Raw genomic sequence first — 13,692 nt, forward strand, 5'->3', positions numbered from 1 at the left:
GCCAATAAATAGTCTAATGCAATGTGATTCTGATAAGCCATTAAAGATGTTGCTGCTAATTGCTCGTGTGCACTCTGAAAGGCATCCCTTGCAGTTTTCAGAAAATTCCCTGCTCAAAAGTTCTTGTCTCTTGCACTGATTTCTTCTTTTAACATTGTGAAGCTCTACTTAGAACCTTCTTAAGATCCAATAGTGCAAAATGCAAATTCTTGCACTTTTTTGACTGGTCTTCAGATTTTGATCAGGAGTGTATGTCCCAACACATTTTAAGACTGAAGACGTTTCATATTAAACGTCACGTGAAGGCTAGACCGTCTGATTTCAGATGTTTTAAACCGCCTACATGGAGTTCTTGGGCCGTGGTCTAGGTAGGCTGCAGTCCCTGAATTGAGACGCAGCCAAAATGTTCTTTAGTTTATTTGGAACATTCTCTATTAAAAAAAAGAATTAGTTTTAATAGTAAAGATCATGGCTTTAACATGAGACTCTTTAAAGCAGCATATATATTTTATTTTGTCATTATTATTTGACAGGAAGCCACAAACGCAGCCTGGAGGAGGATGAAGATTTTGGAGTGATGCAGGTCACAGCAACACAGGACGGATGAGCTCTGCAAATAATAAGCTGCGTGGCACTGTGCACTCTTCTTTTCTTACTTTTTACATTTTTAATGGGATTAAAAATGTAAATATTTGAACTTTTTTCTAAGGGGAAGGGAGGAGGGTGGGTAAGTGGGTGGGCAGCTACTCATGTCTGAGACATGGAGTTCTGATGGACGTGGGGCGAACTGGCTAACTTTGTTTTGTTTGTTTTTCTGAGCTGTATGCACTGATGGGAGATTTTTTGCAGTTTTATAGTATTTAAAGCATTTTGCATTTGCAGCGGGACAGTATTGCAATAATGCACTTTCAATACTTGAATTAGTCTAGTCGAGCAGACTGGGAACATTGGAGAAAAGGAAGGTAGGCTGAATGTTTCCCAGCGGAGGATGTGAGAGGAGTAGCTATGTCTTTATTTCAGGAATAATAGAATCATGAACTAACATCAGGCTTCAGGTGGCGCTGTCACGAACATAAAAATAACACTGCTTAATAAAAGTCCTAAGTACTGTACACCTGTCTCTCATCTTTTATTCAGTTATGTATTTCTGAACTGAAGTCACAATTTGTTTTCTGTAGATATTCATTTTGAGTTTTTCTAAATTGTTAATTTATAACAATCCATTAAAAAACACATTGTCAATTAAACGTTCTATTTACAAGTGCTACCTGTTTCGGACAATGAAACCAATATGTTTGCTTAACTAAAGGATATGAGGGCCCCACTGGAACTATGACTGCATTTAGAAAGAAATGCAATGAAGATATTAAATATTTTTATATCATTTGCAGTAAAAGAATTCAGTGTCGACATGTAATAACCTTTGTGAGAAACCAATAATCATGGTTTTCTTGAACTTTAATATAAGGAATTTAAACTAAAGTTTTTTAAGTTGTAAAAGTATATTTACAAATTTGTAGTTTACCATTTTTACAACGGTGCACATGGAAAACTTGCTTCTTTAAATTGTCAAAAATGCAAGAACCACTGATTGTAGAATATTTTATTGGGCTCCCACTTGGAAATAAGTTATATTAAATACATTACCGTTCTCCAGAATAAAAGCATAATTATAAAACAACTACAAAAGGTTAAATAAAAGCTAATTTACAAAAATTATTTATAATTGTTTCCAGTTACAAAATGACAGCTGAGCTGTAGACCAAATGCAAAACTTAAAAACCCTTATTAAATTTGTACCGCTGCTTCTTTAAATGCTGTTTTTCCCCCTACTGACAACATTATAACAGTCATTATAATGCTTCTTGTCTCGTAGCATTCAGAATTTTATTTTAAGTATTCAGCAACAGAAGACCTGAAGAGAAAGAGCTTTGTACCAAGCTAAGAGATTAAAGAAAAAAAAGTAAAATAAACCCAAATCCCGTGTAATTGTCCCATTGACTAAAAAGAAAAATATATCTATTGGTTATAAAAACCTGCTGGCTGCTGGTTTTTATTTCAGTTTTTAATAAAATAAAATTAGGTGTTTTTTTTAATTGATTGTTCAGTTTTACTAAACATTAGTTTTCCTGTTTATACACAACCATTATTTTCCAAGAAGCCAAATAAACTTTGAGTTTACAGTAACTGGCTTTTTTTTTTTCCCCATTGGGTGAAAAGAAGACGAGCACTGACTCCACCCTGATGAGGCAGCCCTGCTTACCAAAGGGGCAGATCAGTTTCTTGGCTTCAACGTACAGAAGTTTATTCAAGTGCTTTGAGATGACGACGTCTTCATGTATGACACAACCGCAAACTCAACACCAGGAAGTTTCCCTGGTGTTTAAGACCCTTATAATAAGTGCTGATTGAAAATACAAAAATGGTCCAAGAACCGATGGTCAAAGCTGCAGCAGTCCTCAGTCGTGGAATCTGCGCTGCATGTACGTCTCATCTGAAGCGCCGTAGCCAAATTTTTGGTAGAAAGCCACATTTTTGGGTGCACATTCTAGAGTGATTTTATAGCAGTTCAGTTTTTTGCTGAGAAGAGTGAGCGTTGACACTAACCTATGAAAAGAAAGAAAAGAGATGAGGACAGTTTAATAAAAAAACGTGTTTTTTTTTTCCTTCTACAGGAGGACATTCTGAAAAGACTTTTGGGATTTGGCAAATAGTTTATGAAACAAAACACCAGGCTGTTACTCACAGTTTCCCCAGCTGCTTCCCTCTGCACACATCGCTGACCACAACCTCCTCCACCCGACCCCGCTACGAACAAAATCAAACACATTTAGCTTTACTCATTTTCAAGATCGATTAACATTTTCACAAACTTTATATCTGTAAGACAGAGATGTCCAAAGTGTGGCCCGGGGGGCATTTGTGGCCCCTGACTTCAGTTCAAGAATTATACTAATTTGTTTAATCCCAGCCCGGGGACCTTTCTGGGTAGAGTTTGCATGTTCTCTCCGTGCAGGCGTGGGTTTTCTCCGGGTACTCTGGCTTCCTCCCACAGACCAAAACATGACTGTTAGGTTCATTGATAACTCTAAACTGTCCCTAGGTGTGAGTGAATGATTGTCTCATTTGTCTCTATGTGTATCTCTGTGATGGACCTGCAACCTGTCCAGGGTGTACCCCGCCCCTCGCACTGTGACTGCTGGGTATGCCCCTGAAAGGAAGAAGCGTGCACAGAAAATGGATGGATATTTATAAATTTGTCCCCCAGCACAGGTGTTTGATGTAGATGAAGACTTTCTATTTATTATTAGGGCAAATTTATCACAAAGTAAAATCTTACAATAAAAAAATATTAGCAATAATACCAATTATTTGTCTTTAAATAACCAGACTCTTAGCTTTAGTGACTTCTACTCAAAAGCTGTTTTTGCTGCCCTGCAATCTGCTTTTAATTCATTTATTAAATTCGTCTGAATACAGAAAGCATTTTCAATGAAAGCGTGATCTAAATCCTAGTGCTGGGCGGTATACCGTTTTGTACCAAATACCGGTTTTTATTTTTGTTATGATATGAATTTTTTGAATACCGGACATTCCGGTTTAAATAGCGGAACGTTTCGTCACGGCCGCCAGTGAACTGTTTCCCGGGGGACATTTTTCCTTGCTGCACTGCTATGTGCGTTAGCATGCTAATGTTTGGAGCAGCTAGTTGCAGCAGGGGGTGGCGATTCCGCTGCTTATATTGACTGACGTTTAAAAAAACATCCTGTTTTCGCCATCGCTGAACGTAGTAAACACCTCTTCGGTGACGTGCACAGTTAGATTTAACACGGTTAGTTAATAATGGAGACGTGATGCTGATGGAGACTTAACGTGGTTCTATTGTGAAAAGCTGCAGGAAGTAGTTTGTAGTGGAGTTGGAACTGACTGGTGTGCAAGGTGAGTCGTGCTGATAAGCTTTAATAAATAACATAAAACAATAAACCCGATCATAATCTTTTCTTAACCCTCCTCCTTCACGACTGGACCAAAATGCATGACTACTGTCTCCAACCACCAGTCAGAGAAGAACAGACACAGAGGAGGGAAACAGAGACACAGACAGAGGTACAGTAAAAGAGAAAAAACTCAATAAGCAGGGTTTGTACATTTTATTATCAGCTGAGCTGTGATGAAAAGAAAAATACCGTCAAAAACCGTGAAACCGGTGAAAATGTTGAAAATACTGTGATATAAAATTCTGATCATATCGCCCAGCTCTACTAAATCCTGATTTTATTGATCAGAATTGACTAAATTGGGTTATTTTTTTTCCCCAATTGAAACCTAGAAAATTTCTTTCAATAAGGGAAACCTGCAAAACACTTTAAGTTCTGGATCTAGATTAATTTACACATCCATTTCCAACAATGAATCAGACTATTTGTTTAATTAAAGAATTCATTGCTTATATTGTTGAGCAGGTAAAAGAAAAATATCTTAGGCGGTCAAGTCCTTCTGACTTTATGATTTTGGCCCACGTGACAAAATGTTTGGACACCGCTGCTTTAAGAGAATCAATATGATTGTAACTCATTTATAGCAGTCAGCTAGATGACTAAACTGAATGACTATTGACCTAATAAACAGTGCGTTAATGTTTAACTTATACGATTAGTGAGAAGGAAATGAGACAATAGCCGTACCCACTATTATTTATACCCCCACAGTTTGGTGAGTGTGTTATACCTTAGCACAGGAGTGGATGAACTTGTGTTCGGTGATCAATGTGGCCGTAGCAACAATTTGTCCCAGATTTGTGTCCTCCACGACAACAACATAGTAGTCCCCTGTTGTCTTCATGAGTCTGAATTTATCTGAAGGTAAACAAGAAAACATGACGAGTTTGTTAGATTTTGTTGTGGTGATGAAGTGTACTTTCTGGGAGGTGTTATGACAACCCAAGGCTTTTTCCCACAACTCCTGCATTTGTGTGGTCTACTTTCAGAATGACTAGAGAAATCCTGCCATGTTCTTTAAAAAAAAACACTTGTTATGTCTGAATTTTGAGCTTCTCTGTAGTTTTGACTGCACTTGCCTCCCCCAGCTGCAACATTTCAATTCCATGCTCATTTGTTTTATTAGATTTGTAACTTTCTTTATAGAAGAAACTTGATTTTTGCCAAATAAAATCTTGTTTTGAATATTTAATTTTTGAATATATAAAACACATAATAGTCAATTGTCATTGTTTCAGTTGCAGGCTAAAATGATTTTGAAAGTTGTAACAAGATGATGTATAAACTGAAGATCATTAGAACGTTAAGGGTAAGTACCCTAAAAAACATAATTTTAATATTATAATTTAATATTTTATAAACATTGCTTACTGACAAACTGCTCCGGAGTGACATCTCCTGTCTGGGTAAGTTGGGATAAAACTTTGAAGAATCCTGGGAGGAAAAAAAATGCAACAAAAAAAGGAAAAATGTAATTCTAGTTTCTCTAGGTTGAGTTTTTCTTTAACTTTAATGTATTATATAAAAAGATTAGTTTCTTCTGATGCAAACACTGGTCTGAAAACTGCTGTTCAGATTCACCTCTGTTGAAATCCGCCGTGCGCAGCGGCCTGAGCACCAGGCCGTCTCCTGGATTAGTCGGTGAGATTGGTGGGGAGAAGGAAACGGTGTTGCCGCTCCAGTCCAGCTCCTGAAGCAGAGAGGGCTCGAAAAGCGGAGTCTCGTCAAGCAGCATTCCACAAACTCTGTCTAGGAAACACACACACAGACACAGACACACACACACCTGTCCTGTTCAGAACAGGAAGCCAACAGCCTGAAAATTACATAGAAAACACTTACACACGTTAATAATGTGGACCCACACTAACTCTAAGAACTTTGACCTGACAAACAACCTAACTTGGCAAAACGTTCAGGATCTAGAGGTTGACCAACGAGCTGGTTTTGATACGATGGGCACACCCACATGTTGTATCATTTTACAACGTGTCGTGACGTCCTGCTTTCATTCATGATGACTCCTCTCTTCCAGGACAAGGCCAAACTCTGTGCAGGATGTGTACAGATGACAAACCTTGTTCACAAAGAAAAACTAATATTGACTTAAACCTCCTGAATCTCGTTTCCAGCATCAAATCACAGTTTCTTTCTCTGCTCATCACGAACCAAAGCCAAGAGTGAAGTGTTTCCTTGTAGAGAACTACACCACTACTACTACTACTACTACTACTACTACTACCACAACTACTACCACTACTACTACCACTACTACTACTACTACTACTACTACCACTACTACTACTACCACTACTACCACTACTACTACTACCACTACTAATAGTAGTAGTAGTACTGTAGTAGTAGTACTACTACTAGTAGTAGTGGTAGTAGTTGTGGTAGTAGTAGTAGTGGTGGTAGTAGTAATAGTAGTAGTAGTAGTGGTAGTAGTAGCAATAGTAGTAGACTACTACTACTACTACTACTACCACTACTACCCCTACTACTACTACCACTACTACTAGTAGTAGTAGTAGTAGTAGTACTAGTAGTACCACTACTACTAGTAGTAGTAGTAGTGGTAGTAATAGTAGTGGTAGTAGTAGTAGTGGTACTACTACTACTACTACCACTACTAGTAGTAGTAGTAGTAGTACTACTACTACTACTACTACCACTACTATTACTACTACTACCACTAGTAGTAGTAGTAGTAGTAGTAGTAGTAGTAGTAGTAGTAGTACTACTACTACTACTACTACTACTACAGTACTAGTAGTAGTGGTAGTAGTGGTAGTAGTAGTGGTAGTAGTAGTAGTAGTAGTAGTAGTAGTAGTAGTAGTAGTAGTAGTCTACTATTACTACAACTACTACTACTACTACTACACATTGGACACTAAAAAGCCCATGTTGAAAGTAGTAACGTTGTCTGCATAATTACGCGACTTTTTCACGTTCATACGTATCTAAATAATTAGTAAACTAAGTATCATTTGTGTTGGAAGCTTTCAGTGACTCGACTGGAGTCCTGTCGAACCTGAGGCCACTTTTACTGAAGTTAACATGTCGAGATAATAAATGTCAGAGCTCCGACTATTTTAAATCAAACTATATCATGGCGGTGAGCCGCATGGTAACTACTCACCAATGAAAGCCAGCAGAAGACGGTCCAGTTGGATTAACGCATTGGGATTAGTTAGTCAGAGTAGTGAGTTATACTGTACTGGTGAATGAGGCTGGGCTACATCGTTACATTCAACACCGGGCGGCTACTTCCGCTTCTTTCGTATGACGTGGCACATTATTGGCGCACCCTGATGACGTCCAAAATAAAACAAACCGGGTTTGCGGTCCTTTCTTACTCCAACTACTAGTATGCACATGTTGGACCAGTGGTTTCCAAACTGGGGTCGAGTTTCCAAAAATGTTTTTAGGCGGAGTAACAGCAAGGAGGTGTCTCTGTAGACGAGAAGCAGCTGTTTCCGAAGGAAGGCGGTTCTCAAGAGACACACACACCTGATTGGACGACATTTTTTCAAGGGACACACCTGATTGGACGAATAAAAATAGGCGGCCTAGCATCGGACTTTCATGTTTATATTCATAATATTTAGTTTCACGAACTTATTATTACCGTGGTAATTAAAAGACTTGGTTGGGGATAATAAAAGCAGGGAGAATAATATGTTAGCTGTTGTTATTATATGTTTATATGAAGATGCCGACAGTGTCGGACCGATAACGTCTTTATTATTTGTTTATTAAAGAAGATACCGACCCATGTCTTCATTATCTCCACATAAACAAAATTAGTTTTGGCTGCTAAAACTAATGTGAAGGTAGTTAAAGTCAAAAGTGAAAGAAAAACGAATCAGAAGAACCAACTGGGAAACAGAGATAATACAACTAGCCAATCAGTGTTTAAGCTTTAGAAACGCCTACTTTGAGCAAATAGGTGTCTGCAGATGTTTGAGCCGGTGTTACACCATGTGACCGTCATATATTGTGACCAGAGGGGTCGCTGTTGCGTTTCTACAACAGAACTTGGCCGAAAATAGCCACAAAGAAGAGTATGATACTCCAAGTTACCCAGAGATCACAAAATATGACAACTGTTGTCATATATTGTGACTTCACTGTAGCTTGGTAAATAGTAAAAATATTTATTCATAAACCGATTCTACTCATTGTATACATCCTCTAATGTCAGAAAAATAACTTCTGATCATGTTGACTATTACTATTAGTAAGTAGTATTACTACTACTATTATTACTACTATACATGATAATAGCTATGATATTTTGTGACCCTGTACTAATTTAATAACAGTCACCATGTCAGTATTCAAAAGTTATTTTTCTGACACTAGAGGATGTAAACAATTAGTATAAGTAGTTTTTGAATAAAATTATTTACTATTTCCTTAGCCACAGTGAAGTCACAATATATGACAGCTGTCATATTCTGTGACAATGTGGTCAACAATTTTTGTTTTTTTCTTCTCGTCTTCAGCCTGTGTTTCGGCCAAGTTCTGTTGTTGCAACGCAACAGCGCCCCCTCTAGTCACAATATATGACGGTCACAAAATACGGTGTTACACCTGTTCACGAATTTTATCAACAAGTCATGTCTGCTGCAACACTTTTGAGAACTTTGAGAACCTTTATATTAAATTGATAAACTAAAGCTTCAAATCATTATTTTTTGCTTACATACCGTTGATTTATTTTATTTTTAATAAGTTACTCTATTTGCAATTCTGAGGAAGTAGTGTTTAAGGGTTTCTGTAAGTTTCAAGTAAATTTTAAGACCTTAAAAAGACGCACGATTCGATCGTATGCATGATTAAAAAAATAAGTGATTGCAAATTTTATTTTAAATTAACAAATTGTGATTTTAATTAATGAAAAACTGTTTCAGGAGCAGACGACTGGAATTATTTTGTGAGAAAAGCTGAATGTGAAAAAAGTCCTTCCAACAAAAGCAATGAATCAAACATGCACATTTAAGACAACTAAATGTATTTTTATTATCTAAATTAATCAATCTGTATGGAAGCCCATTTCCGCCACCCTGATAAAAAATAAATAACTTACTTAATAATACTTGTATCTCATAATTATGAGACAGTATCTCATTAGATACTATCTCATAATGATGAGATAGCTAAGTCATAATTATGAGATACAAGTTTTATTTATTTTTTTATCAGGGTGGCGGAAATGGGCTTCCATAAATCTGAACATATTTAAGACTCAAAGTGTAAAATTAAGATGACAGCATTTTAAGAACTTTCAGAAATCCTGTAAAGCCAAAAACAAGATGAGTTCCTCTTAGAAATGTGGTGAGAAGGATGGGATTAAACAAAATGTGAGTACACAATGGTTAGAAAGCCCAAGAAGCTCCGTTTATTGAGTCTTTCATATCAACATATTTTACAAAAAAGCTTGATTTACAGAGATTGTGGTCTAAACCTTCTTCGATTTAGGCACAAAATACTTGAAAGCTCAGTCAAGAAAAAAGAAAAGAAAAAAGTACGTAAAATACGTGAAAGTTCTGAAAAGTAAACCATGACCAAGAAAATATGAATTGTTTAAATTGTCAAGTAAAATAAGCTGCAACTGAAAAAAAGCTGTTTTTTACACATTTTTAAAAATGTAAATTTAAAATATATAACTTCATATAGCACTCCGAAACAAAGTCCGAGCACTAAAAAGAAAAAACACAATAAAGACAACACTTCAGTTTTTAGTGGAAGTTGGTGGGATCTGTTGGATACAAAAACAGTTCTTTACATTTAATGCATGACTCACCCACTCTATCCTTTGTGCTGTAATGATAGCAAACTTTAATAGTCTCCACTTTGTGTACATTGATATGTCTCAATCAGCAACAGATTCAGTGAAATTTGACAAATTAAAAACACTAAAAGAAAAAAATAAGTTGTTATCCAGTGCTGTACTTTAACAAAATAAAGTATTGGAGCACGTTCGCCACTGTTAGGATTTTACTATTAGCACTTTACATAAAGGCCGCACAAATTCGAAAAGTTCTTCATCGATTCCAAATCATTCTTCTTGTAGAAAATAAAGAGCCTCATAGTCCAATTTAACCACGTTTGCTAGATATGTTTTTCAAATTATTTTTGAAACGTGCCATTTCCAGTTGAAGCACAGAAAAACTGATGAAGCCTCATGTCATCCAAAAATAATAAAATAAAAAATACAAACAGCAAGTGAAACCACTGCAAACTTGAGCCATTTTAAATAACATTTTGACCTGATTTGAACCCCCAGCAGAAGTTTTTTTTATTAAAATTACATAAATAATTGACTGCTCATTTGTAAAGGGTAAATAAAAACAGGAAAGCTGAGGTAAACCTACAGTGTACAAGTAGAAAATGTAATCCATCCCAATTTCTTGCCAAAGTATCTCTTGTCTGAGATGGGTGACAGAACACACTCGACAGGAGAGGAAAAAAAAAGAACAATGCAGGTCAAAAACACTTTGCAGCATTATTTTCATAGAGACATTCATGGCTGACTGAAAGGCTGACCAATATTAAAGTGACATTCTCTTACTCCATAGTAAGAAAAAAACATCTTGCTATTCAATTCACAGTTGAAACTTTTAACACACTGAGATACCAGATGACCTTCATCTGGGATACAGTTTTCAGCCATGAGCAAAACAAGTGACCAGACGTAGTAAGAGGGAAAAAAAAACTTGTAGTAGCTTAAATGATACCTCCTAACACTTCATGTAAAATATAGATTTTTTTGTATTAGTTTCTGAATGCAAAACATGCAAAGACATTTGAGCAAATCCAAATTTTTGACAGATACTGTCTAAGCTGGTGGTTGCAAAGTGTGGCACTGGAACAATGGGCAATGCAACCGTGCAAGTCCTGACCTGCATCTACCCATTCATTTATATATAACGCTCCAAATACTCAAAACGGAATTAGTGATGGAGAGGCCACTTTCACCAGTCTCACCTTCTTCAGGCAGCCCAAAACAGTCCACAGGCCATGTTTGCTACTTTTTTAATTACGGTTTTGAATAGATGATGACCAATGACTAAATCAAATGGGGAAGGTTGTAATAGAGCTCTTGTTGCCTCATGGGATGGTGAGGTGGTCCAGTCTCCTGATAAAGCTGATCTGTAGAATCAGGGCGTAGGTTCTTGTTGATTCTGCATGCGTCTCTCCACAGCTTCTGCCATGGTTGTACGTCTCAGCATTGTTAAGGTCAGTTCTGCCGCAGAGTCCTCCTCCAATCTGGGCAAATCCTCCTCCTGATTCTCTTCAGTCTTGTTCAGAAACCTCCTACAGAGACACAAAACAAGAAAAAAAAATCGTAGAAAAAACAGATCAATCAAAACTGAAAAGCCAGCCAGTTGTGAACATTTGTGTAAACTTTAAACCTATTATCTGCCATTCTTGGGATTTACAACTAAAATCAAGCAACTTTGAAGAATGTAAAGCTCTATTTTCACAATTTTCACCACTTGACCCTGTAAAAACAAAATTTCTTTCAATCTAAGTTTTATTGGAAGACATCTTCTGAAGCAGAAAACTAAAATTTGCAGAATCCAAACCTGCGTGCATGCTGAAGCATCTCTTCTTTCCTCTGCTTTAGCATGTTCTGCCTCTCCTCAGCAGACTTGGAAAAGCGACCACCTCGGACCTCCATGTTATCGGACTCATCGAGGTTCTGCTCAGCATCTCCACTGGGACCTGCATCCTCATCTGGTGCAGGACCCACCTGTAGAGGACCACGTTCAATGGCCTTACAAAACAAAATACATCTCAAAAATTGGAAGAAGAAAAAACTCTGTTGTCCATGTAAGTAATTGTGCATTAATTTAAAGGAAAAATTAAGTAGTAAAAAAAAAGATCACCTGTGGAGGAAAGGGCACCTGGATCCGCCCCTCCAAAATGTTGTCGGTGGTGACCTCTACAGAGCGGGTCAGTTGCAGGTCCTGCATTACCAGGTAGGAAGGCACCTGAGGGAACATCTCCTGAATCTGATGGGCCTGTTAATCAGACGGTTTATGAGGGGAAAAATAATAACAGAGGAAAAATTTAGAAAGTGCAGAAGGAAGAGCAAAAAAATTGTGGAAGTTAAACAAAAAAAGGTCTGCAACACCATCTCATAATTTTATATATTTTAGCCAGATCATGTATAATAAATATTTTTGTAAACCATTTCTCAAAGCAGGATACTGACACCACAAGCGTCAAATAACAAGCATTTTCATTATATTATTTTTAAGTTTAGAAAGAAGAAACAAATAAATAACTCCAGTTTGTGCTGTTCTTAGAGGCTTAAAAGTTTATTTCTGCAGTCTCCTATATAACCAATTAGAAATTCAGGCTATTGTAAACATGAGCTTACCATGGCTGTAAGCTGAGAGTTGTTGGCCTGAGCGATACCCAAAATATTAGTAGTGTGCATCACTTCCACTGAAAAACTGGGCAGCCAGCTGGCAATACGAGATCCTGTAAGAACGTAGAAATGATCACACAGTTCGATTTTAGTTGCTCCACACATCACTCTGGGTTTCCCCTACATGTAATTAACCGTGGCGCTCTGCCACGGCAAAATAAAAGCTGCCACACCTTCAGAATGAAGTTTTTTTTTACCAATGTAAAACAGGGGTTGATACGACCATTGTTTAGGTTGTCCGAGACTATTTATTTTCATTTCGGACAACAGATCCTGCCTCCCGGTTGTCCGGTGGACAACCAAGAATAAAAAACCTGAACCTGTCCACCTGTAGCGCAGCTCAGACCAGCCCAGGACTCTTAAAAGTCCATTCATGTCAACCCCTTCAGACGTTTACGTGTATAATGAGCATCAAAAATCTGTAATTTACACAAAAATAATCAGTATTAATCACACACGGGTGGGGTGGAGGTGCAAGCAGACCGCAGCCACGTGGGCTGGGGAGGAGGAGGAGGAGGGGAGGGGGTCATATTTTAAAGACATGTCTACGTTTGACTTTTCTTTTTATATTTTTTTTATGTGAAGAATCTTCTCTGCTATATTTTTTTTAATAGATAAATCAAAGTCCCTCAGTTGAAAACACTTAAATGATAGAAGAGATGTTTAAAAGCCTCTTTCCTCAGAAAGTCTTCAGTCCTACGAACACTAAACTGTAACTTTTAATACGATCATGTACACCAGGGGTGCCCAAACATTTTTAAACCAAGATCTACTTTTGAGGCTTCCGCTTTGCCGAGATCTACTTTTCTTTCCAAGGTATCAAACACTTCACATTTGTACTACCAATTAAACGTTTATTGTTTATTTAAACCAAAAACAAATAAGAAACTGACTTTATATTTTTTCGCATCATGGCAAGTAACATCTTTAACAAAAATGTAAATGTAGCACTTTCCTAACTGTAGAAAAAAAATGCAAAGAGGCGATCTACCTAAACCGCCTCCGCGAGCTACTGGTAGATCGCGATCTATGTAATGGGCACACCTGACGTACACAGTATACAGTGGTTTGCGAAAGTATTCATACCCCTTGAACTTTTCCATATTTTGTCACATTACAACCACAAACATAAATATATTTCACTGGAATTTAATGTGAAAGACCAACACTACATGAATCAAAACATTTTTTTACAAATAAAAAACTGAAAAGTGCGATGTGCAAAATTATTCAGCCCCCCTG

General features: G+C 37.2%; 3 protein-coding genes across 4 annotated transcripts in view; 1 reads left to right on the top strand and 2 right to left on the bottom strand.

The window, feature by feature from the left end:
• Positions 1-1,112, top strand: part of styx (serine/threonine/tyrosine interacting protein) — a gene marked incomplete at its 5' end in the record, with an annotated part of 7,070 nt that extends 5,958 nt beyond the window's left edge. The window contains 1 exon segment of the mRNA XM_014004535.1: positions 534-1,112. Coding sequence (XP_013859989.1) covers positions 534-607 — 74 coding nt within the window. The 3' untranslated portion in view covers positions 608-1,112.
• A 476-nt stretch (positions 1,113-1,588) lies between these two features.
• On the bottom strand, positions 1,589-5,784 carry gnpnat1 (glucosamine-phosphate N-acetyltransferase 1; the record flags this gene model as incomplete). The annotated part of the gene is given in 5 exon segments (XM_014004536.1): positions 1,589-2,607; positions 2,747-2,808; positions 4,729-4,856; positions 5,370-5,432; positions 5,580-5,784. Coding segments are annotated over 5 exon segments (555 nt in total). The 3' UTR covers positions 1,589-2,459.
• Positions 5,785-9,385: 3,601 nt separating this feature from the next.
• Positions 9,386-13,692, bottom strand: part of LOC106514983 (E3 ubiquitin-protein ligase AMFR) — an 18,627-nt gene continuing 14,320 nt past the window's right edge. The window contains exons 11-14 of one of the 2 annotated variants that reach the window (XM_014004539.1): positions 12,400-12,503; positions 11,903-12,037; positions 11,600-11,766; positions 9,386-11,327 (exon numbers count right to left, since the gene is read on the bottom strand). In XM_014004539.1, coding sequence (XP_013859993.1) covers positions 11,171-11,327; positions 11,600-11,766; positions 11,903-12,037; positions 12,400-12,503 — 563 coding nt within the window. In that variant the 3' untranslated portion in view covers positions 9,386-11,170. Of the gene's footprint in view, positions 11,328-11,599; positions 11,791-11,902; positions 12,038-12,399; positions 12,504-13,692 lie in introns of both variants that reach the window. The other variant, XM_014004538.1, reaches the window with a different exon arrangement.

This window comes from Austrofundulus limnaeus, unplaced genomic scaffold (assembly GCF_001266775.1).
Source record: "Austrofundulus limnaeus strain Quisiro unplaced genomic scaffold, Austrofundulus_limnaeus-1.0 Scaffold25, whole genome shotgun sequence".
Lineage (NCBI taxonomy): Eukaryota > Metazoa > Chordata > Actinopteri > Cyprinodontiformes > Rivulidae > Austrofundulus > Austrofundulus limnaeus.